This window comes from Felis catus, chromosome E3 (assembly GCF_018350175.1).
Source record: "Felis catus isolate Fca126 chromosome E3, F.catus_Fca126_mat1.0, whole genome shotgun sequence".
Classification (NCBI taxonomy): Eukaryota; Metazoa; Chordata; class Mammalia; order Carnivora; family Felidae; genus Felis; species Felis catus.
This window is the reverse complement of record NC_058383.1, coordinates 22,187,177-22,211,545: the sequence shown is the minus strand read 5'-3', so window position 1 is coordinate 22,211,545 and position 24,369 is coordinate 22,187,177. Positions and strand designations below refer to the sequence as shown.

Here is a 24,369-nt window from a genome sequence, read left to right as displayed (position 1 = left end):
ATCTGACTTCGCATGCTGCCATTGTCACTACTGACAGATTGCATGTTCCTTTCTCTTTAAGTCAGGAGTAAAGAGGTTAAAGAGAAACACAACCCTATGGGGTCTAAGTGAGACAGGAGAGAGAATATAATAATAATAATTACAAGAACAATAGCTACCACTTATCGACTCGTACTGGATGCGAGACTCTGTGCTGATCACTTTCCAGGTGTCCTGAAGTCATACACAGGTACCCATAATAGCTTCTTTATTTTCTATAATGCACCCAGACTTTCTTACGTGGTTCTGTGACCTCCTGGTGGCGAGGAGAAGGGGACCATCCTGCATATGGTGCCTTCTGGGCTTCACTGCCACGAAGCGGCCGATCCTACCTGGTCCCTGAACCTGTGCCCGCTGAGGCAGGACGGGTCCTTTCCCTGGCTTTGGAGCATCATCTCTGTCTCCTGCACGGGGACCCGGAGTGCCGTCTGGTTTCTCCCTGTTTCCCTGGCCTGCTGCTCCTGTGACGTTTGGCCCTCCACGTAGGTCTGTGTCCAGGGCTCAGGGAGAAGGTGGGGCAGAGCCCCTCTGCTTTTACCCTCTCCTTGCTCTCTTCTCGTGGTTCTTCAGGCCCACAGGGCAGGGCTCTCTCCCACAGGTGCCACTCCTTCCTTGGTCCCATGCCTGCCCCCATCGACCCCCTGGAAACAGACAGCAGAGCACAAGGAGGACAGAAGGACCAAGTCCAAACTATCCCCGCATGTACACCTCATCATCCTTCAACTGTCCCGCCAGTTCTGGGTGCATCGTCGTTCCTGGGATCAGAGTAGTCGAGCAATGTGTGAAGGGACACACAGCTTGTAAGTGACGCGCTTGAGTTTGGGCCCAGGTCTTTACGATGCCAGGGCCTAAGCTCATGCACACCACATTCCACCTGCTGGGACGGGGATTGGCAGAGGCTTAGAGGGTAGATGGGTGGGTTTGGACCCTGGGTCTCCTAAGGGGATGGATGCTTTGTGACTTCAGGTGTATCATTTCACCTCTCTGCACTATAGCCTTCTCAGCAGTTATGATTCCATCCATCAGAGATCATTCCAGCCCCCCTCATGCCCCTTCTAGGAGAATCGTGAAGCCGACGAAATTAGAGGAGGAAACTTTTGCTAAATAAAATCTCCTTTGGGATTTTTGCAAATAAACGTCCTCTTCAGATTCAGGGCCAACACATCTATGCTGGTGTCTTGGCTGTAAATGTATCAAATTCTAGAAATTCGCATTCTTGTCCCCATGTGATCTTGGGTGAGTTACATCTGGTCTCGGAGACTCAGTTTCCCCATCTGGCGGGGACTGAGCTCTCCCCGCTCTTCTGTTGCGTGGCGATTGGAGACCACGTGACAGATACAGAACAGCGGCGGCTGTGAGAGCTCCCAGATGTGGTGTGCCAGCCTCAGGCCCCTCATCGGCTGCTTTGCCACCAGCCCCGCATCTGTCGTCAGATCCGCTCCTTTGTTTCTAACTTTATTTGTTTCTCCTGTCTCCTTTCCTTCCCCTTGTTTTCCAGAGGTTCCTCTGTTTTGCTGTGGTTTATTTTTCTGCAAAGAGGGAGCTCTGGGATTTACATATCAATTCTGCGTTTCGGTGTTCTTGTTTTCTGTGGGTTTGTTGGGTCGTTGCCTTTGAATTTCAGTTGAACGTTGCGCTGATTTATTTTTCCTCTCTGAACTGACTCCGCTCTTCAAGAATAAAGAACAAGCATTAGAGAGAATCAAGATTTCCTCCAACTCGTGATATGTTGAGTTCCAGCCTTTGTTGCTTGTTCAAGGTCTGCACTTGTGTTTTTAATTTCCTTTCAAGCGTGCTTTTATTTAGGCGTTTTGGAAACCTCTGACGCTAGCTTTTTGTTTTGTTTTTCATTAATAATGTCAAATGACAGTACAGTACTTTATGGTCAGAGAATATGGCCTGTGCCCTCCCCACCCTTCCCCTTTCTTGCTTTCCAATTTAGCTTAGTTCATTGTTGCTAAATGTTCACATTTCAATACAGAGATTATATTTACTACTCGTAGGGCATGCATTTCAGTGTTTATTAATTCCATCTTAATATAATATCTAGATCTCTTAAGCCTTCCTATTTTTTTATTTGTTTCATCTGACCAAAATGTATAGTGCTCTCTAAGGTTCTCCCAGTAATGATTTATTCAAACATCTGATTTCATTTGATGGGTTTGGTCTTATATGTGTGTGGCATCATCACTGACCACGTGACTCTTCAAGACTTATTTTCAAAAATGACTTCTACCAACACTGAATTATGTCTGTTGCCATAGATACTCTTTGCCCATGGTTTTGCCTTGTGGCTGACATTTCTTCAGTGGATATACATCACGAGTACCTATATACTGAGGAGAGTTTGGTGAGCAAACAGGCAAGAATCTTTGTGTTCACAGAGTTTTCTTTTTACCTGGAGAACAATATACAAAGGTTTTAAAGATGAGTAGTAAAAAATAGCACATTTGAGGCTGACAAATGCTATAGAGAAAAGTCAACAAGAAACAAGGATAGGGAATGCCAGGCAGTGGTGATAATCTGATTTATTTAATACAGTTCCCAGGAAAGGACACACTGAAAAGGTGACATATGGCTAAGGCCTGAAGGGGGGGTGAGGGAGTGAACATGTGGAGGTCTAGAAAGGGATTGTCCCAGATGGTGGGAACAGCAAGTGCAAAGGCCCTGAGGCAGGAGCATCCCTAGCAGGCTTGAGGGGCAGAGAAGTGACCTATGTGGCCGAAGCTGGATCTGAAAACAGGGTAGTGGTGGGGGACAAGGACTAGCAGGATCGGGGGGAATGCTTGGCAGATACCATGGGGGCCTTTTAGGAACTTTGTCTTCTGCCCACAGGAGTAAGTTGAGAAGCCAAGAAATGAGGACATCTGATTTACCTTTTAACCTGCCACCTTTGGTTGCAGAGTGGTGAATACAGCTTACCTCATGGACCCTGTGTGTTTTCTTCTGCTTAATCTGAGTCCTTTTGTTTGGTATAGCAAGCAGTGTGTTCTTGGACATAAAACAAAACAAAACAAAACAAAACAAACCCCGAATCTGAAAGTCTTTCTTCTTTTCCATAGGGAAACGTTTTAATGTTTATGGTCATAATTGCCGTATTTCCATCATGGTGTTTCTGATTCTGAGGGTTTTTTTCCATCCTATTTCATTCTTTCCTTCTTCTTCTTCCTTTTCTTCTCCTTTTTAAAAACATTTTAATGTTTATTTTCGAGAGAGAGACACAGAGTGTGAGTGGGGCAGGGGCAGAGAGAGAGACAGATAGAATCTGAAGCAGGCTCCAGGCTCTGAGCTGTCAGCACAGGGTCCAACCTTCTTCTTCTTCTTCTTCTCCTTCTCCTTCTCCTTCTCTTTCTCCTTCTCCTTCTCCTCCTTCCTCAGACAACTATTATATCATTGTTACCTTAAAATTATGTTCTTTAAGCTTTCTTTTGGTGTTACTAATAATGTCATTTGGCTTATTATTTTTCTTTTGAAAAAAAAAAAAACCCAAAACAAAACACTAAGGCTTTGGAATCAGACTTCCTGGGTTAACATCTCTGCTCCCATCATTTTCTCGCTGTGCACTCTTGGGCAACTTACTTTGCCTCTCTGACTCCGTTCCTCATTTGGAGATAATAGTGGTAATTATGTCCTAGGAGTGCTATAATACTAAAATAATTAATATCAGTGAAGTGCCCAGTGTCTGCTGAATAGTAAGCACTCAGTAAGTGTTAGTGGTTATTATAAATTGAATAATTATTAGAAAAATATAAATAAGAAAAAAATATTATCCAGAATCCCACTGCCCAGGAATAATCACTACTGATTAAGAGGTTCTTCTCTGTGTGTCTGTATTGTGTACATGTGATTGTGCATGTGTCTGTGCTCACGTGTGTGTGTATGAAGCACAAATGAAATCTTCTTGGACATAGTGTTTAGCAGCTTTTGCATTTTTCACCTAACCATGTGTAATGAACACTTCTCCCTATAAGTCACTCGTCTTGGGCAACATCATTTCCTGTGGTCCATTCTACAGATCTGCCTCCACTTACAGAATTATTTCCTTACTATAAGATGTGTAATGCTTACCTATGTAAATAATTCTACAGCAAAAACCCTTGCAGCAAAACCTTTATGCACAGCTTTCATTATTTCCTAAGGCATCTCTAATCCTGGAATTGATGGCTTTGAGAACATATGTATTATTAAAGCGTTCGCCAAACTGTTCTGCAATTTTTTTCAATTTACATTCTCACCAGTGCTGTGTGATGCTTCTCATTTCACCCACACTTGTCAACACCTGGCATTGTAAATTTCAAAGATATAATGCAAGGATTATACATATTTTGTGACTAATTATACATATTTACATAATACTCATTATCATACATACTTCGTTACTAATCATGTGGAATAGTTTCATTTGTATATTGCCATTTGTTTGTATTTACAAATGGCTGTGTCCTGATTTTTGCCTCTCATTTTCTTATTGAATTATAAGAACTTTTTATATAAGATGGATCATATAATATGTGTTTCTTGGTATATATGTTGTGGTATTCCTTCCTTTCATGTTGTATGTTAATTTTGGTGAGATGCATTTTTCTTTTTTTTACGTTTATTTATTTATTTTTAAGACAGAGAGGGAGAGAGAGTGAGTGTGGGGTGGGGCCGGTGGGGGGAGAGGGAGAGGGAGAGAAAGAATCTCAAGCAGGCCCCACACTGTCAGCACAGAGCCCGACATGGGGCTCGATCTCACAAACTATGAGATCATGACTTGAGTCAAAATCAAGAGTTGGATGCTCAACTGACTGAGCCACCCACGTGCCCTGAATTTTTCTTAATGGTATATTAAGCATTCACTTCAGCCCTAATCAATATATAAATATTAGCCTTAATTGCCAGAAAAAATTGTCAGGTTTGTCTTCTAATTTCCTAATTGTTATCTGAATTATCCATCCTAGTGTTCATTGTTTCCAGTGGATTTTTAAATTTAGTAATTATATTTTTCTTTTGAAAGTAGCCTTTTCTAGGGGCGCCTGGGTGGCACAGTCGGTTAAGCGTCTGACTTCAGCCAGGTCACGATCTCGCAGTCCGTGAGTTCTAGCCCCGCATCAGGCTCTGGGCTGATGGCTCAGAGCCTGGAGCCTGTTTCCGATTCTGTGTCTCCCTCTCTCTCTGCCCCTCCCCCGTTCATGCTCTGTCTCTCTCTGTCCCCAAAATAAATAAACGTTGAAAAAAAAATTAAAAAAAAAAAAAGAAAGTAGCCTTTTCTAATCTCCCATGGTTCCCTTTTCAGAGATGACTTAGCCTCTTGAATCTCATTGAAAGTACAAACCAGATATTTTTTAGAATTTTCTCTCTTTTGGCAATAGTTCTGTTTCATGGGAGGTACTTACCCGATTTCTCATTGTTTCTATTTGAATGAGTTTTTCATATATCCTGTTAATTTTTTATATCTGCCCATCCTTGTAGACTGATGAGCACAGGAATGATGAGTTTCTCAGTTCTAATTTTTCAAATTCAGATGAAGGGAGAAAGGGGTCTTTGGAATGTTTTGGAACTTCTCCTTGTCAGAACAGGGATCCTGTTCCCTGTGGCTATTTTTGAGAGATCCACTGCTGGAGACAGCTACCCAGTAGGCAGCCTTCCTGCTCTAGAGGGGGGCATTTCCCCTGCTGGTTTTGTGCAACTCCAAGTTGGAAGGGATCCCTCCTTTCCTTTTCTCACAGGTACAGCGTCCTTGATCAGTGGCAATAGTGACAGCATACTGTCTACAGGGCACTTTGATGCATCCCATGCTTCCTGACTATGGACCAGAATTGGTGACTGTCATCCAGTCCCTGTGGTCTGGCCCAGGGTTGTTAGTGGGGTTCAGTCAGAGGTCCCATTGACTGGTCACAGCTTGATCTGTAGTTTCCAAAGTGGCTTAGACTGTACACGGTTTGGATGGCTCATGGTTGGGCATTGGTAATACTGAGTTGCACCCTGACCAAGCTGTTCTTTGGCCAGCGCTCCTTCAAACCTTCAGATTAACCACAAAGAGAGAGTCCCTTAACATTGTTGCCGTACCCTTAACATTCTTTAACTCTTGCTGCTGGCTGAACTCTTATGTTAACAAAGAGGTCCAGGCATTAGGCTCAGAGCCTCTGATAAACCAGGCCATCTGCTAGGACTTGTGTAACTTTGATTTGCATACATTTACTCTTCTATAGTTCCTTTACTTGTAACCCATTGGCTTCCTTCTTGAAGTGTATTTATCCTTTTAAAAAGGAATGATATAATGAAAAACATCAAGCTGACCATAATATCTAGACTAGGAAAATTCACAAAGGCCAATAATGTTTGCCAACCACTGCTTCATGTTCTCTTACTATGACTTTAATTTGTGGGAATTCCTAGACGTCTCTGCTGTGTGGATGGCACCCTTGATTGCCAGCAAAGATACAGTTGTTCTCCTACGTTTGCATTTCTTTTGGTCATTTCAGTGGAAACTGGGAAGAAGGTAATTGAATATTAAACGTGGAGGCCTAAAGGCTCAACTAGTCCCCTCTGCTTTGAATCACCTCTCCTCCTATTTTTAGAAGCTGCTGAGGAAGGTTTGTGAGTGGAGGAAAAGTCGTCATGAAAATTGTGAACTGGGGTTAGGAAGTCTTTCTTTGGGAGTGAGGTGGGTTCCCCCCGCGCCGTGACTCAAATATCTTTGGAAGGTTCCTTCTCCTTCCTCACTCTCGTGTTACCCTTTGAGTAGACAGAAAGATCTTTGAGGTCAAAAGCCTACTGAAGCCATCTTGTTTATTAGGATAATGTCAATATCAGTAATGATGATGATGATTTCTTTTATCTCTTGCTAAATGCCAAGCACTATGCTTATCATTTTACATGAGTCACCGTATCTCAGCTTGACAATAATCCCGTGAAAGATTTTTTTTAAGTAATCTCCGTGCTTAACATGGGGCTCAAACTCATGACCCTGAGATCAAGACTCACATGCTCTTGCAGCTGTGCCAACGAGGCGCCCCTGAAAAAGACTTTTGTTCCAATTTACTTATTTATTTTAAATGTTTATTTGTTTATTTCAAGAGAGAGGAGAGAACTCGAGTTGGGGAGAGGCAGGGGCGGGGGTGGAGAGAGAGAGAATCCCAAGCAGGCTCCACGCTGTCAGTGCAGAGCCCGATGCGGGGCTCGAACTCACAATCTGTGAGATCATGACCTGAGCTGAAATAAAGAGTCAGATGCTTAACCGGCTGGGCCACCCAGGTGCCCCTGTTCCAATTATAGATGAGAAAGATCGAGGCTTAGAGGGCCTAGCCAGCTTATCCAATGACCCAGGGAGGCAAAGGCAGAGGTGAGATTTGGACCCAGGCAGACTTTGACCAGGGGCTTGCGTACTTACCCACTGAGGGATGCCGTTTCTCAAGAGGTTAATACAGGGCACTTTAGGAAGGCATCTGCAGAGAAAACAGCGTCATGGAGACAAGTCTGTAGTCATCCAAATGCTGCTGAGTGAGTGCCAGGATGCTGGGAGAACGTGATAAGAATCCATCGACCATGGGAGATCTTCGTAGCATTCTTTCAGAATGGGAAAGCACTTGGTGGAGAAAGTATGTGCATGTGGAGAGAGAGGCAGAGTCAGCCAGAAGTTTGCATCTTATAAACACAGTATATTCATTTTTTCTGATATCTGTGGAATAGTGACAAAAATACAGCATGCCTGGCTACAGACATGCATGCATGTACACACACACACACACACACACACGCACGCACGCACACTCACTCCCCAAAAGAAAAAACCCTCAACACGTTTTTTAAGGTAGAGCTGTCTACAGTCTTCCTTTTCTTATCCTAATCAACAAAATAATATCGAGTACAGTCATGGAATTTGTCATGTCTCCTTGTCTCCCTTTAGGTTTAAGCTGCTGAGCCAGGAGGAAGGCGAGTACTTCAATGTGCCCGTGCCGCCAGAGGGAAGTGAAGGGAATGAAGAACTACGGCAGAAATTCGAGGTAAGATGTCTTTCTTTCTACACCGGTGGGAACTGGTTGAGTCTGCCTCTGTGCCATTTTGCCCAGTTATGGTGTGGTTTCTACCAAGGCCTTTCATGACTCTGTGCCTTTGCAGTATTATTCCGCCTCCCAGAAAACTCCTATGTATCCTGCAAAACCCCAGCCAAACGTACCCTGTTTTGTGAAGCCGTTCCCACCTCCCTGTCCTCATTTACATTTAGACTTCTCCTCGAAAGCGCTCATTTGCTCCTTGAGTCATTGTGATGGTAGCTTGGACCGGGACGGTAGTAATGGTAAATGAACGAAGTGGACTGAGAAGTGATATATTTTGGAGGCTGAATCAACTAGGCTTGCTGAGGGATAGAATCTGGGTTTGGATCTATTGGCGGGATGGTGCTGTACTGTTAACAAATGGACTTGTTTGTGCTAGTGACTTCATGAAATGCTCGTAGGTGTATCTTCCAAAGATGAAGAGCCCTTGGCCGTAACCTTGGACTAGAGTGCTGCCTCTACATTTACCTTAGCTGAGCCCCCTCCCTTCTGTGGGGCCAGTAAACCCCATTTTCAGCTACGTGAGAGGAGCAGATGTGTAGGACACATTCCAGTTTTACAAAGAAAATGTTTCGGGGAAGATGGATTTGAGTTATTTCATTACATATGTATTGAATGATTTTAAAGTAGTTTCAGAAGGGAAAACACATTATTTTGTTTGCACAAACTCAATATACTGAGTCTGATGGGAAATCATCAATTCTAGATAAACAGTGGTGGCCTGCTAAATCCAAAGAAAAATGAATAAAATAGCTAAAATGAATTAGATCACTATCATTTGTTCATCAAGTAATCACACAGGCAAATAAAAAAAAATTGTGACCAGGTAAAGTTCTGTGAAATAGAGGTCCATGTTACTTTGAGAACATCTACGAGGGAGATGTAACTTTGTCTCAGAGGACAGGGAAGGTGTCATTGAGGCATCAACAGTGCAAGTTAACTGAATAGAGAGGCAAAAGAAAAGTCCATTCAGAGAGGACAGCATGTGCAAAGGCCCTGTGGTGGTGGGGTTACATGGCAACTGTGTGAAATTTAAAGGCCAGTGTGGGTGGAGGAGAGAGAACAATGGATGAGTTCAAGGTAAGACTAAGGAAGTAGCTGGTGATCACAGTAGAAGGACTGCTGGCCTTGGCAAGGATTTTGGCATTTGTCCCAAGATCTACCTTAATTTCCCCCTCAACTTGACAGAAATAGCATTTAAGTATTGACTCTTGTGCCCTCCACAACACTAGACTATGGTGATGGGTCTGACCCAGGGGGAAGGGAATATCCCTTCCTGGAAACTAGTGGGACAAACACACGGGCCTTGGGCTTATCGGTCACTCTCCAGTGAACTTGATAAGTGAAGGTTATTGCCGTGGAGCCGGCTCAAGCCCATATGAGCTGGTAAAAGGACTTCCCACGCAGCAGGGCCAACAGCTGGACACTTGACTCACCCTTCCAGAGAACACCTTCCATCGCTTTCCCTCAGCTTTTGGATGAAGGTGTGCCCATTTGCTGCCGTGTCAAAAATGTACTGTTGTGGGGACAAAAAAAAAAAAAAAAAAAGGCCACTATTTTCTCACATAAAATAAAGTCTCAGTTTGCAAAATGATCTCTTCCATCCTAGGGCAGCCGGGGTGACATTTCAGGACATCAGAGAAAACAGTTCCTACATGAACATGGCATTTGTTGGGGCCAGTTATTGGCATGAAGTACAGGGCTGCTTTATCTGCGTGCAACAAAACGCATCCGTTTATTTCTAGCAAGAGCCTGCAAACGCTTGTTTATGCCTGAATTATAATTGCCCCATACCACAGTTGTTGATTAAAAAAAAAAATGCTTCCAACAGACCGAAAATTATTCTCAGACACATAGAGAAATTTCAGTTGACCTTGAACGTGAGAAATGTAATCCCTACGCAATAAGCAATTAGCACCCAGAATGACTCAGAAATTACTTTCAAGCCTCTTATCTGGAGAAATTCTGAGTGATGGTAAAATCGAGCTGCTGGAGTTGGGGTAATAGAATTTCACGGTAGGGTGAGCTCAGTGCAGTTACCGCCTGGGGTGTATTTCAGAACGTCCGAGTCGGCTCAGCCTGGGGGCCTTGTGTCTGACCACGGGCTTGCCTATGGGCCAGAGAAGGGAGAACTCCACTTTGGACGGTTCAGAATGGGTTTTCTGATGGTCTTGGGATTTTCTTATGTAACAAAATGCCTACCGTGTGCCCTTTATTATTTTAAGTGCTGCGGAATATTAACTGAGTTACTCCTCACCACACCCCCGAATGGGAGATACTATGAGCACCCCCATTTTTGGTGTACAAATGAGGAAACTGAGGCCCAGACAGGCTAAGCAACTTTCTCACATCCCATCGCTGGTCATCATCCCGGGTTGAGTTTTCCCCAGAAGCAGCCCGTAAAAGATTCAAGCACGAGTAGTTTCTTCAGGAAGTGATCCTGGGAAGCATCACGGACGAGCGGGGAGGAGACGCTGGGAAGGCAGGAGGCCGGGAAAGTGTGTGTCGTGAAGCAGGTCAGCGCTGTGGGCCGCTGGGATTTGACTCGTCAGAGAAGCTCAACGTGTGCCTCACGGGGTCCCATGTGGGGGACGCGAAACTGCAGTAGTTATTATCCACCGGCTCAACTTCTGCCGCTGGCTAGCGGCTGCGTTCAGTGGCATTAACGGCCAGCATTTGCCGCTCGCCCTGCCTGTGGGTTCCACTTGCTCCTGCAACCAAGAAATGAACCCACAGGCAGAACTGCAGGTGTGAGCCGTAAGGAGCCTCAGGTGTGGAGAGGACAGTGCCGGTGGCGGGGGGGGTGGGGGGGGGGGGGGGGGTGGGGGCGGGGGGGGCGGGGGGGGTTGGAGGGACACCTGGGCCTTGTGGGTGCAGTGGGAAGCCTGGCTCCGTTCGAGTGGTTCAAGGGCCAGGCTGCTCGGATTTGAATCCAACTCTGCCACTTTTCTCGCTGGGTGACTGCAGGCAAGTTACTTTAACTGTGAGCCTTTGTTTCCCCATCTGTACAATGGGAGAATGACAACACTTCTTAGCTTCCAAGGTTATGTGAGGATCGAATGCGATAATGCGTTTAGAACGATGTCTGGCACGTCATAGCATATAAATGTCAGGCCACTGTTGCCATCGTCACCTTCCCCCTTGGAATAAATAAAGCTCAGAACGTGTTCCTTCGGAGCTTTGGAAGGGCCGCTTGAGGATTAGGAAGGATCTCCAAGCCTCCTGAGGCCTCGCCTCTGCTGCTGCTCCCGGGGTGCCCCTCCGGAGCTCCTTATAGGGGTGGGGGTGACAGTGGAGTCTGTAGGTTAAGCCAGGGGAGGCACTCATCATCTGAATTGGAGCCCTGGGTGCCGGCCGCCGAGACGCCTCTGCTGCCCTCCAGCACAGTTTGGAAGGAGGCAGGCTTCTTGCTCAGACGCGTGGTCAGTTTGCTTTCCCTTTGAGTGCTGGATTCTAGGGCTCTAAATTGCAGACATGAAAAGACAACTCTTAGTGTACTCCTGTATCTGAAGACATATCCAACCCGGAAGGATAGGGGCTAATTTTAATTTGGGCCTCAATTTAAAAAGTTTTGCTCTTTGACAAAGTACCTGCTAGGCCTGGGGCTCCTGGGGATCATGGGACTTTCAGAGGAGACCCAGAATGGGCTTCTTGTCCTCCACAGGCTCACCGTATAGGGGGTCACAAACCCAAATGCTTTCAGGAGCCAGGCAGGAAACAAGGAGGGAAAAAAGCTTGGTGTCGTACAATAGGGCATGGTGGGGACTGTGGGAAACTGGAGAGAACATGTCCTATCTAAAAACACTATGCCTTGCTGGATGGGGCCCCATGTGGCCATATTTACTTCCCTGAAAGAAGCTGCAAATATGGGTTTTTATAGAACATCTGATTTTCAACAGTTGTCAACTAATTTAATTATTTTTTTTAATTTTTTTTTTCAACGTTTATTTATTTTTGGGACAGAGAGAGACAGAGCATGAACGGGGGAGAGGCAGAGAGAGAGGGAGACACAGAATCGGAAACAGGCTCCAGGCTCTGAGCCATCAGCCCAGAGCCCGACACGGGGCTCGAACTCACGGACCGCGAGATCGTGACCTGACTGAAGTCGGACGCTTAACCGACTGCGCCACCCAGGCGCCCCAACTAATTTAAATTATTAAAACAACATCAGCACTGTGCAAACCAGGCGGATGGGGCCATTAGACTTCTGATCCAGAGTTTAGAATCTGGTTTAGTCTGTTCAGGCTGCTATAACAACAAAAAACCCATGGGCTTAAACAATAGAGACTTTTTTTCTCACAGTTCTGGAAGCTGGGAGGTCCAGGATCAAAGCTGCAGCCTGGTCATATTCTGGTGAGGGAGCCCGTTCCTGTTTCCTAGATGGCTCTCTTCTCACTGTGTCCTCACCCCCTGGAAGGACCCATGGAGCTCTTGGTGGGGGAGGGACTCTTCTAGGAGGGAGGTCACTGCTGCCCCCCCATGAGGGCTTCACCCTCATGAGTTAATTCCTTCCCCAAAACCCCACCTCCTAATGCCATCACCTTTGTGGGTTAGGATTTTAATGTGTGAATTTTGGAGGGGAGGACCCAAACCTTACAGCCTACATGGGGGTTGGGGGAGACACAAACACTGTAGCTTGTATGGGGAACATACACTTTATAGGTCTATAGCCTGTACCTATGGGAAAAGTCACAGAAGCAAGTTGAGATGGGGGTGGAAAGAGGGTTTGGGTCCCATAATTCAGAGGAGGGAGGTTACTCACAGGACTGAGGGATGAAGCTGGTTGGCCATTTGCTGCTCCTTGAGGGACAGAAAAAAAATTTTGCACTAAGCAAAGGCAAACGGAGAAACTGGGTGAGTCCCTCACTCGTGCTTCACTGGCCGGCCATGCTGAGACCTGCGGTGTCCCCCTAAGGGCTGGAATGGGGGCTGGGGACCAGGGACAGTCAGGATTTGGATACTCACAGGTTGGAGAATGCAGTGTGTGGATTGAGTGGGTCCTGACTCGGGATTCCAAGAAGGTGGGAGATGTGGTCCTAAAGCAGGGAAGACGGTAGGGTCAGGGAGGAAGGAGGGAACGTGTTCGAGTCAGGACAGCCTGGGCAAAAAACCCTGGGGCCAAAGGGTGAGGATTTGGGATGATGGAAAGATAATGGCCTGGAAAAGGCAGTGCTACTTCTGCCCTGGCGCTTTGCTTCTCTACCTGATGAGCTCATTTTTTAACCACTCGCTCTATGCCTGTAACCCCCAAACCTCTGTCTCCAGCTCAGATGCCAGTTGTCCCCGCATGTGCTTCCCAGGTGCACATGCTTGGCTGCCCCACGGACGCTGGAATCAGCACGTATCTTACTAGGAAATAACTTGACCGTGTGTGTTCACAGCAGCTCTGTTAACAGCCCCCCAAATGGAAATGACACAAATGCGCGTAAAGAAGAGAATGGATAAATGTAAACAATGAACGCTATTCAGCAAATACAAAGGGACAAACCACTGATTCAGGCAACAGCACGGGTGCATTTCGAGAACGCGATGATGAGCGAAAGCAGCCAGATGCAAGGACTGCTTATTCCATAAAGGGAAGCCTGTTAGACTTTCACAGATCTTCACCAAATGTGCGGATTTCCCTCACCAAGAAATTCTCCAGTCCTCTGTGGACACCAGCTGGGTGTCCTACAATTTAATTCACGGATGACACCTGGAGATGGTGTAGACCCCACAGGTTGAGGGCTTGGTCTCACAAGGCTGTCCCCACTTTAGACTCTAGTCGCAAATTGTGGGCTCTCAGCTCACCCATACTTCTGTCTGACTTGCTACCAATCAGGGGTCCCCACCACCCCCTCCTCAAATTTGATAATGCTATAATGGCTCACAGAACTCAGGGAAACACTTACTTCTACTGGTTTATTATATATTAAGGGATATGATAAAGGATACAGATGAACAGCCAGATGAAGGGATACACAGGGTAAGGTCTGCAAGGAGCCCAGGAGATTCCATCCCCCAGGGGGTTGAGATTCACCACACTGGAAGCTCTCTAAACTCCATAGTTTAGGGATTTTTATGGAGGCTTCATCATGGAGGCATGACTGATTATTAACTAACTCGGTCTCCAACCCTGGGATGGGGCTGAAAATTCCAAGCTTCTGAAAAGTCATGGCTTGGTCCTTCTGGTGACCATGCTGCATCCAGGAGCCCACCAAGAGAATTAGAATACAAGATGCTCCTATCAGTAAGTTAACAAGAACTTTAGGAGCTCTGTGTCAGGAACCAGGGGCAGAGACCAAATATATCTTCCTTATTATGTCACACTCTATGATTATGGCACACTCTATGATTCCATTTAGATGAAGTTCAAGAGCAAACGAAACTGACCTATGAGAATAGAAATCAGAACAGAGGTTGTGTTTGTGGGAGTGGGGATTGGCCGGGAAGGGGCACAGAGAACTTTCTGGGGGTGATAGAAATGTTCCCTCTCTTGATTGGGGTCTGGCTTCATGGGTGTATCCAGTTGTCCAAATTCCTAGAACTGTACGCTTGAGATTTATGCGTTTCAGTCTATCCACTGTAATATTTAAAACATTAATTTACAGGGGCACCTGGGTGGCTCAGTCGGTTAAGCATCCAACTTCAGCTCAGGTCGTGATCTCGCGGTTTGTGTGTTCAAGCCCTGCATCAGGCTGTGTGCTGACAGCCTGGAGCCTGGAGCCTGCTTCAGATTCCGTGTCTCCTCCTCTCCTCTCTCTCTGTCTCTGTCTCTCTCTCTGTCTCTCTTTCAAAAATAAACATTAAAAAAACTATTATTATATACTAACTTGGATGTAAATTAAAAAACGTCAGTTGCAAAAAGAGGAAAAATGGTGGATGCTTTGTCAGCAGGACAGATGGGGCAACGACAATGAGCAGGCGTGTCCCGAGGAAGAAGTAAACTTCAGAGTTTAAGCCCCTGTGGGAAAGGGGGGAGTCTCCGTGTGTCTGAAGTCAGGCGCTTCCCACCCTCTCACCCACATCTCCACACTTGCCGCTTCTCCACTTCTCCTCTGAGTGGAGAAGCATCCTGTCCTCATAGGTGCTCAACACAGGAGCCAAGGGCTTCATCCCTGAGCCTCTCGCCCAGGCTGCACCCAGCTCCGATAAGTCTACCTCCAAACCGACCCACTTTGTTCCCTCTGTGCCGGAGACACCCGGCATCTGGCACTGTGATGTCTCTAGTCACGTCCAGTGGTTCCCAAACTCACCTCCTTCAAATGGGTCTCTTCTGTGGACTCAGGGTGATCTTCTAAATGGAATATGATCATGCCAGGGCCTCCTGAAAGCCTTTTATGCTCATAATTAGCATTGACTTCTTCTTTTAAAAATGTTCATTTACGTTTGAGAGACTGAGAGAGGTATGAGGGGAGGGGCAGAGAGAGAGGGGGCCAGAGGGGCTCAAGCTCACGAATCAGAAGATCATGACCTGAGCAAAGTCAGACGCTTAACCAACTGCGCCACCCAGGTGCCCCAGCATTGACTTCTTTTTTTTTTTTTTTTTTAATTTTTTTTTTCAACGTTTATTTATTTTTGGGACAGAGAGAGACAGAGCATGAACGGACGAGGGGCAGAGAGAGAGGGAGACACAGAATCAGAAACAGGCTCCAGGCTCCGAGCCATCAGCCCAGAGCCTGACGCGGGGCTCGAACCCACGGACCGCGAGATCGTGACCTGGCTGAAGTCGGACGCTTAACCGACTGCGCCACCCAGGCGCCCCAGCTTTGACTTCTTTTTTTTTTTTTTTTTTTAATTTTTTTTTTCAACGTTTATTTATTTTTGGGACAGAGAGAGACAGAGCATGAACGGGGGAGGGGCAGAGAGAGAGGGAGACACAGAATCGGAAACAGGCTCCAGGCTCCGAGCCATCAGTCCAGAGCCCGACGCGGGGCTCGAACTCACGGACCGCGAGATCGTGACCTGGCTGAAGTCAGACGCTTAACCCACTGCGCCACCCAGGCGCCCCAGCATTGACTTCTTTTTTTTTTTTTTTTTTAATTTTTTTTTTCAACGTTTATTTATTTTTGGGACAGAGAGAGACAGAGCATGAACGGGCGAGGGGCAGAGAGAGAGGGAGACGCAGAATCGGAAACAGGCTCCAGGCTCTGAGCCATCAGCCCAGAGCCCGACGCGGGGCTCGAACTCACGGACCGCGAGATCGTGACCTGGCTGAAGTCGGACGCTTAACCGACTGCGCCACCCAGGCGCCCAGCATTGACTTCTTGACAGGGTTAAGTCCTGTCCATCCTGTGCCACATCTACCTTGCACTCGGTGTTCCGGCCACACTAAATGGTGTTTGGTTCTTTGAATATGTCTTACTCTCTGCTCCATAAATGCTGTTTCTGCTGCTGACACCAAGTTGTTTATCTGGATAACTCCAGAATATCCTTTGGACACAGGGTGGGGGACCCGGTTCCTGCTGTAGTGTAAATTCTTTCAGCATCCATGTTTGGTTTTCTCCCTGATTGATCCTCAGCATCTAGAGTATCACCTGGCAGCTAGCAGGCACTCGCTGGGTAGTTTTTGAATGAATGAGTCTTTCCCGAAATTCAAAACCCTGAAAAAACTTTTGTTGCCTCTTTGTCTCTAACAGACAGCTGAATAATGGGACAATAATAATAATACCTGTTGGGGCGCCCGGGTGGCTTGGTTGGTTAAGCGTCTGACTTTCTGACTTTGGCTTAGGTCATGATCTCACGGTTTGTGAGTTCGAGCCCTGCATCAAGCTCTGCACTGACAGTGCGGAGCCTGCTTGGGATTTTCTGTCTCTCCCTCTCTCACTGTCCCTCCTCCACTCATGCTTTTCTCCCTCAAAATAAACCTAAAAAAAAAAATAGCTTGCATTTGTTGAGCACCTACTATGTGCTAGGAATGGTGCAAAGAACTCCAAGATACATTCTCTCATGATCTCCATGTGCTCGAAAAGGGGACTAAGGTTTAGAAAGAACTAAGTGCCAAATACAGCTAAGTGCCTACTCTGTGCCAGAGAAAGGAGAACACGACAGACAAAATCCTTGACCTCATGGAGCTCATGTTCTAGTGTGAGGACAAAGAGGAGACATTAAGAAACAAGTAAATATTGGGTTTGTAGGATGGTGATAAGGGATATGATGAGAAACAAGTAAAGAAGGGTAATGGCAGTGGCTGAGAGCTTCTGCGTGTCGTTGTTGGGCAAGGCTGTCTTATCCGAAGTGAGGAAGCTCAGGGGACTGAGGACTAGAGGACTCTGGGCACAGGGGACAGCAAGTGCAAAGGCCCAGGGGCAAGGGCGTGTTTGGTGCTATCAGAGAACAGCCATGACGCCAGGATGATGCAAGGAGAAGAGGCCAAAATCGGAGAAGGTACAGAGGGGCCAGGTCGTCTGTGGCCTCTGGCCTTTTATCTGAGAGAGATGCTAAAGTACGGGACATCTGAGCAGAGGAGCATCCTGAGCTGACTGACTTCCTCAGGATCGCACCGCTCATCCACTCCAGGGCCAGGATTGTAGCCCTGGAGGTGAACCCAGTAACAAAGTCCTGGCGATTGTATCTCTCACTGCTGGCCTTCTCTTCTCTCCCCATTGCAAAGCATTTGCTGCTATTCTGAGTCACCATTCTGCTGCTCACAGCAGCGAGACCCTCCCCCACTGCACTGAGGGCCAACACGGGCCTCTGCCATCCATCTCTTTGTGTAGCAGGAAACTGTATTAGTTGTCAGGGAAGTTACAGAGATAGATTCTGTGCCTTCACAGAGTTTCCAGTGCATTGGGGAAAACAGTGAGCAGTTACCATCCAGTATAAGTGGGGGGTAAAGTGGATGAAGGAAGCAAAGAGGGACATTTAATCCAGATATAGACAGTTAAGGAAGGCTTCCCTGGGGAAGTGAAAATGTGAAGCAGGGGTAACTCGGTTGGCAAAGAGGAGACAATAGCCATCCCGTAGTAGCAAGAGCAGGTGCAAAGGCCCTGAGGTGGGAGATGAAAAAATGAAGGTGGGTTGCAGGGCAGGATCCAAGAAGTGATGAGGTTGGAGAACCTGATCATACCGGGCCATGTAGGCCAGTGAAAGCACCGAGGTCTTTATCCCCAACCTAGTGGGTCACAGCTTTTAAGCAGGTGGCGACTTGGTTGGGTATGAAGAGGTGGAGGCTCACTCCGGTTGCATGAAAAGCCCAGTGAGAGGGGAACCAAGGTGGGTTGTGCCGGTGCAACATAGTAACAGGTGGTTGTGGAAGGAAGATGAATTCTGGAGACAGCTAGGAGGAAGAAAGAACAGTTCCTGGTGGTGGCTGAGACATGATGGATAAAAGAGAAACACAGGTGCCAAGGGTGGCTTCCAGGTTTCGGGCTTGCAGAGTGGATGTTGGCCATGCTTTTCATTGAGATGCAGGCCGGGGGAGGGGGCGAGCTGCAGAAACCACAGCTCACAGCGTGTACCTGTGTCCTCCAACAAGGGCATCCTCAAACCCTAATGATGTGTTCTGTGTGCTTCCTCTGCCAGAGGGCCAAGATCGGTCAGGGGACCAAGGCTCCAGAAGAAAAGACGACCAACACCATATCCAAACTTGACAACAATGGGAACAGAGACCGAATGAAACTGACCGATTTTAACTTCCTGATGGTGCTCGGGAAAGGAAGCTTTGGCAAGGTACAGTATGGCCTGGGGGCTGCACCCACTCCAGAAGGGCAGGTGACAAGGCAGGCACATTTGCTGTTCATATGGGGCTTACATTCCAGCGAGGGAGAGAGTAAAAAGTAGATCCCCGCTACAGTTCATAATGAAAACTGTGAAGAAAATGAATAGCCTGCTGTGCGCCAGAAACACACATCCAGAGGGAACCCATTTAGACCACCTGAGGAGGTGAGCCCTGAAAGATAAGGATGAATTAGCTATACCTTCCAAGGGCTAAGAATGAATGTTGCCAGCTGAGAGGATAGCAAGTGCAAAGGTCCTGAGGTGCAGAAGGGCTTGGCACACTCTAGGTACCATCAGAAGGTGTTGGGGCCAAGATGTCATGAGCGGGGCGAGGTAGGAGGATGTGCAGTTGCAGAGATGGGCAGGGGCCCGATCCTGCAAAGCCTTGTGAGCTGTGATGAAGAGTTTGGATTTTATTCGTAGAGCACTGGGGAACCATTGGAAGTTTTTAAACAGAGAAGTGACACGATCCGATGTGCCTTTTGGAAAAGATCACTTTTGCAGCCAAGAATAGGAACCCCTCCTCTCAAACAGCAGCAGAGTTGAAGGATGACCCTGGGACTCGTAGAGTGGTTCTAGATACTTTTATAGATACTGGGAGACGCTGTTTTACTGAAGCTGAGATTGTGCTATAAGTATTTCTGAGTTGTTTAGTGTTGTTTGGGGTCTTCTAATCCCTCTGTGTGCCACAGATATGTCTTGTGTAAATCTCACACATACCATGAAGTTAAGTGTGCAAAAAATAAAAATTTCTTCTCCACCTCTGCAGCCTAAGCCCCAAATCTGGGAGTTTTCCTTGCGTTGTTCTTAGCTGCCTCCCTCCCCTCCCCCAGCCGTGTGAAATCCATTCACGAATGCTGACACATCCTTCTCCAAAGCATGTTGTGCATTTACTGACTTCTCTCCACCTTCACAAATGCAGCACTAGTCTAAACCTCATACACCCGCTGGACTTCCCTGCGGCCACTCCTGTTACCTGTAACCAGTAACTTGCCATTTAGCACCTGTGCTCATTCTGGAACCAGTTACATTATTAGGTCAAGATGCTCCCCTGATTAAAACTCTCCAGTGATGGGCCGCCTGGGTGGCTCAGTCAGTTAAGCATCCAACTCTTTACTTTGGCTCTGGTCAGGTCATTGTCTCATGGTTCGTGGGTTCGAGCCCTGCATTGGGCTCTGAGCTGACAGCACAGGGCCTGCTTGGGATTCTTTCCTTTCTCTGCACCTTTCTCTCTTTCTTTCTCAAAATAAATAAATAAACTTAAAATAATAATAATAATAATAATAATAATAATAAAACCTCTTCAATGATTTCCCATCACACTGAAATAAATTTCATACTGTGTCCTTGGCCTACATTGCTCTTTAGAATCTGATCCCAGTTCTCTGCCTGACTTCTTTTTCTTGCCCCTGTGACCCCCCCGGTGCTCTGACCGCCGTGGTCCTTGGGTTTTTGAAACACAGAAAGCCCCTTCCTCTCTTAGGGCTTTTGTTTGTTTGTTTTTCTCACAGTTGTTAAACTTTTTTTAAAATGTATTTATTTTTGAGAAAGAGAGTGAGTGGGGGAGGGGCAGAGAGAGAGAAAGACAGAGGATCCCAAGTGGTCTCTCTGCTGACATTGTGGAGCCAGATGTGGGGTTCGAACCCACGAAGCGTGAGATCATGGCCTGAGCTGAAGTCGGACTGAGCCACCCAGGCGCCCCTGTCTCTTAGAGCTTTTGTGATGCTATTCCCTTTATTCTTGGCATGGCTGGCTCCTTCTTATAACCCCCATCTCAGCCACGTCACCTCTTCTGAGAAGCCTTCCCTAATAGCCACCTCAGCCACTCATCATTCCCCATCATATTCCACTCTCTCCTAGCAGCCATAACCGGATGGTACACTTCTTGTGTGTTGGTTGGTTTGTCTCTCCACTCCTGCTAAGAGCTGAATGCCACAAGAGGAGGACCTTCTCTGCCCTGTTCGCCACTCTTCATCCACTGTTCACCCTGTTCACCACTGTTCATCCAGTGCCTATGGATTGAATGCATGCATTTTCTCTGTCCGTGGGTCACAGGGGGATCTGCTGAGATGAAATAAGGGATCTGAGGTGAAGGCTGAGAGTTTGCAGAGCTTGGGCAGCAAATGGGAGTGACAGCAGGAAAACACAGTAAGACTGCTGAGCAGCTCTCTAAAGTTGGTGATGGAAGTGGTCCATGCCTCTGTGTGATTTTTGCTGGTACCTCTGAGCAGCCTGGGTGTGGACGTGAGGAAGCTGGTGGCAAATTTGAGCTAAGGGGAGAATTAATAGGACCAGTGAGCCAGAAGGTTACAGTAATAAGGGAGTCAAGGATTCTGGGACGAGAAATGCCCACTGCAGATCCAACATAGCCTGCTTAAAGTAGGTGCTCAGTAAAAGCGTATGGAATAAATGAATACAAATGGAATGTAGATCAGGTTGGAAAAGAAGTCAGAACAGGAAGAGGGTCACAACCTGGCAACCTGGGTGGGAAAGGAGGAGTCTGGAAGCTTAGGGATGAAAGACAAACTGGTGAGGTCAAGAGATTTAAACTGCTAAGAACAGGGGCATTCAGATGATGACCAGGAAAGAAGGGGCCTAAATGAAGAAGGGGTTCTGGTAATATGAGCCCGTCAGGGAGTTTTTAAAAGTGAAATTCTATTTTTAATAAGCAGTGTACTCACGTGGTTCATAATTAAAATTATATGGAAAGGATAAACATTGAGAAGTCTGCTCCCACCCAGGTTCACACCTTTCTGTGCCCCCTCACTGCTACTGCCCTCCACGTGCAAACATTTTGTTCATTGAATTTGCATGCTTCTGGTTCCTACATGCTAATTTACCAAATATAAATATGGGGTTTTTTGTCCTTGTTACTGCAAAGGTTAGCATACTCTACCTATAGTTCTGCACCTTTGTGGTCACATAACTACACAGGTTGGAGAGTTTTTGAGGAACGGAAGTATCAGAGGACTTTTCGGAAATGGTTAGAGTTGGGGGGTGGCTGGAGAAGTGAGAGAGTGGGTCTTTGGGGAACAGTGAGGGAATGAGAGAGAATAGATCATATGTTTCCATGGAAACTGTAACAATAATTGAGAGTTCTGCTCCAGGCTGGGGATGTGGCATCAAACAAATCACAGATGAAAACAAAGTATGTCATGAAAGCCGAGACAGAATAACAAAACTTCATGCTCAGTGATCCTCTAAAACGTAGAGTAACCCTTTGCACCTCCGGTTTTGCCCACCATGGTTTTAAATCAATGTGATTTTTATATTTGAATGTCTGCTTAAAAAAATTAATGCTTTTTTACTTATTTGGGGCGGGCAGACAGAGAGAGGGAGAGAGAGAGAATCCCAAGCAGGCTGCATGCTGTCAGCACAGAACTTGACGCGGGGCTTGATCCCTCAACCCTGGGATCGTGACCTGAGCCGAAATCTGACAGAGCCACCCAGGTGTCCCTGAATGCCTACTTTTGACAGTTGCAATCTTGTCAGGTGTATAGGTCAATCCCCTTAAAAAAATTGTTTTAATGTTTATTTATTTTTGAGAGAGAGAGAGGGAGAGAGGGAGAGAGAAAGACAGATTGTGAGTAGGGGAGGGGCAGAGAGAGAAGGAGACACAGAATCCAAAGCAGGCTCCAGGCTCTGAGCTGTCAGCACAGAGTCTGACGCGGGGCACCCCATAGGTCAACCCACTGAAACAGAACGACACAGCATGCTCGTTGGTCTTCCTCTTCCAAAGATGGAAGGCATCGGTCTTTGAGGTGATGCCTTCACACCTCTCCTCTCCCAGGTCCACCGTATCAGATCCGGCCCAGAAAAATGTGCTCTTAAGCACTGTCATAATTTGTGGGGCAGCTAGGGAGTGACACATGCCTTTTGCTAAGACCTGTGTAAATAAAACAAATGACAAAGCAAGTGGGAAGGCCACTGAGTTCCAAACGAGTAAGCCCTGTTTCAAAAACTCTGAAAAAGAGAACAGTCTGGAGTTTACTTTCCTGAACAGGTGGGAGTGTTTACCTGCAAGGGCTGTCTTGCTAAGCAGGGCTTCTTGGCACATTTGGCTTACTTGGAGATAGATGCCTTCTGGAACTTTTGTAACAGAGCATTTCAAATCTATTACTCATTTACTATTTGATGTTTGTTTTTCTAGTTTTATCCTTCATGCTCTATTTTATTCATTCACTCATTCATTCATTCATTCATTCATTCATGCATTCATTCTTATTGAGGTATAATCACCATATACCATTTTATTAGCTCCAGGTATACCAACTAATGATTCGATATTTGTATATATTGTGAAATGACCACCGCGGTGAAGTCTAGCTAACGTCCGTCCCCATCCATAAATTTTTTTTTTCCTTACGGTGAGTTTGATTCTCTGTTTTCCATGATTCCTTTCATCTGTGAGTTCTCTGCTTTACCAACCACTACACTTTGTAAGAATTTAACCTCTGTGGTTGTCAAGGGATCACTGGAGATAAAATTATTCTCCAGCTCTATAAATTGGGCAGCTGTGCACTGCCCAGATGGATTGCATGAGTGGACCTTATAAGAGAAAGACAGCAGGTACCTGATAGAGAATGGACACAGCACCAGTACAACTCTGTACATTACAAACTTGATTCTTCTAACCCTCAAATGTGGCCACAACAAACATTTAACTGAGGCCAGCATCGCCTGCCCTCTAAGACTTCAGATGTGCTTGTGGTAGTGATCTGTAGGACCCAAATCTTTTTTGAAAAGTTATGCTGAGATGTTTGAGTGGAGACTCCTTTCTCTGTTATACTCCTGACTCTTGCCTATGGACTCCTGTGCTAGTTGGGGTGGGGAGCAAGGGAGGCAGATGTACGCTGTGGTGAATGTAGACGTAACATAAAGAAGCTCAAACCCAGCAACACAAAAGTCTATGGGAAATGATTGGAAATCATGGGAAATGATTGGTAATAGAGAAAAATGAAAATAGTTCAATAACGTGAAAGTTAAACGTATTATAGTATATCCATGATATATTCAAAAGAACGAGGTCTCTCTTTGTCTGCCTGCCTGCCTGTCATCATGGAAAGATGTCCATGACATAATATCAATTTAAACAGAAACAAATCATAGAATATTATGATTAAAAATATATAATATACACAGAACAATTCTTTTCATGTAATGTACTCATGGTCCCTGCTCTCATTGAACTTTTTCCCCAGTATCTTATTGTGGGAAAAACAATTTTTGAATATAGCACGGTTGAAAGAATTGTACAGTGAAGATCCTTAATACCCACTACCGAGATTCTACAACAGCATTTGACTGGTTCTGCCTCATCACACATCTATCCATCCATCCGTCTTTCTGTCAACCCATTTTTAATGCACTTAAAAGCAAGTTGCAGACACTGGTATACTTTACCCCTAAATTCTTCAGCATACATGCCATTTAACCAGAGTTCAGTATTTGTTTTTGGTAATTTTTAAGGTGAAATTTACATACAACAAAATGCACCAAGTAGCGTGTCATTCTATGAGTTCTGAAAAGTGCATACTTTAAAATGCAGTGGAGGTATAAACATTAGTCAAGAAATCACACTGATACACGTGAC

General features: G+C 46.1%; 1 protein-coding gene across 3 annotated transcripts in view; it reads left to right on the top strand.

Moving 5' to 3' along the window:
* The window catches only part of PRKCB (protein kinase C beta), a 334,566-nt gene that overhangs the window by 230,703 nt on the left and 79,494 nt on the right, over positions 1-24,369 (top strand). For all 3 annotated transcript variants that reach the window (XM_023246795.2, XM_023246794.2, XM_019820790.3), the window contains 2 exons: positions 7,931-8,027; positions 18,582-18,728. In XM_023246795.2, coding sequence (XP_023102563.1) covers positions 7,931-8,027; positions 18,582-18,728 — 244 coding nt within the window. The remainder of the gene's footprint in view (positions 1-7,930; positions 8,028-18,581; positions 18,729-24,369) is intronic.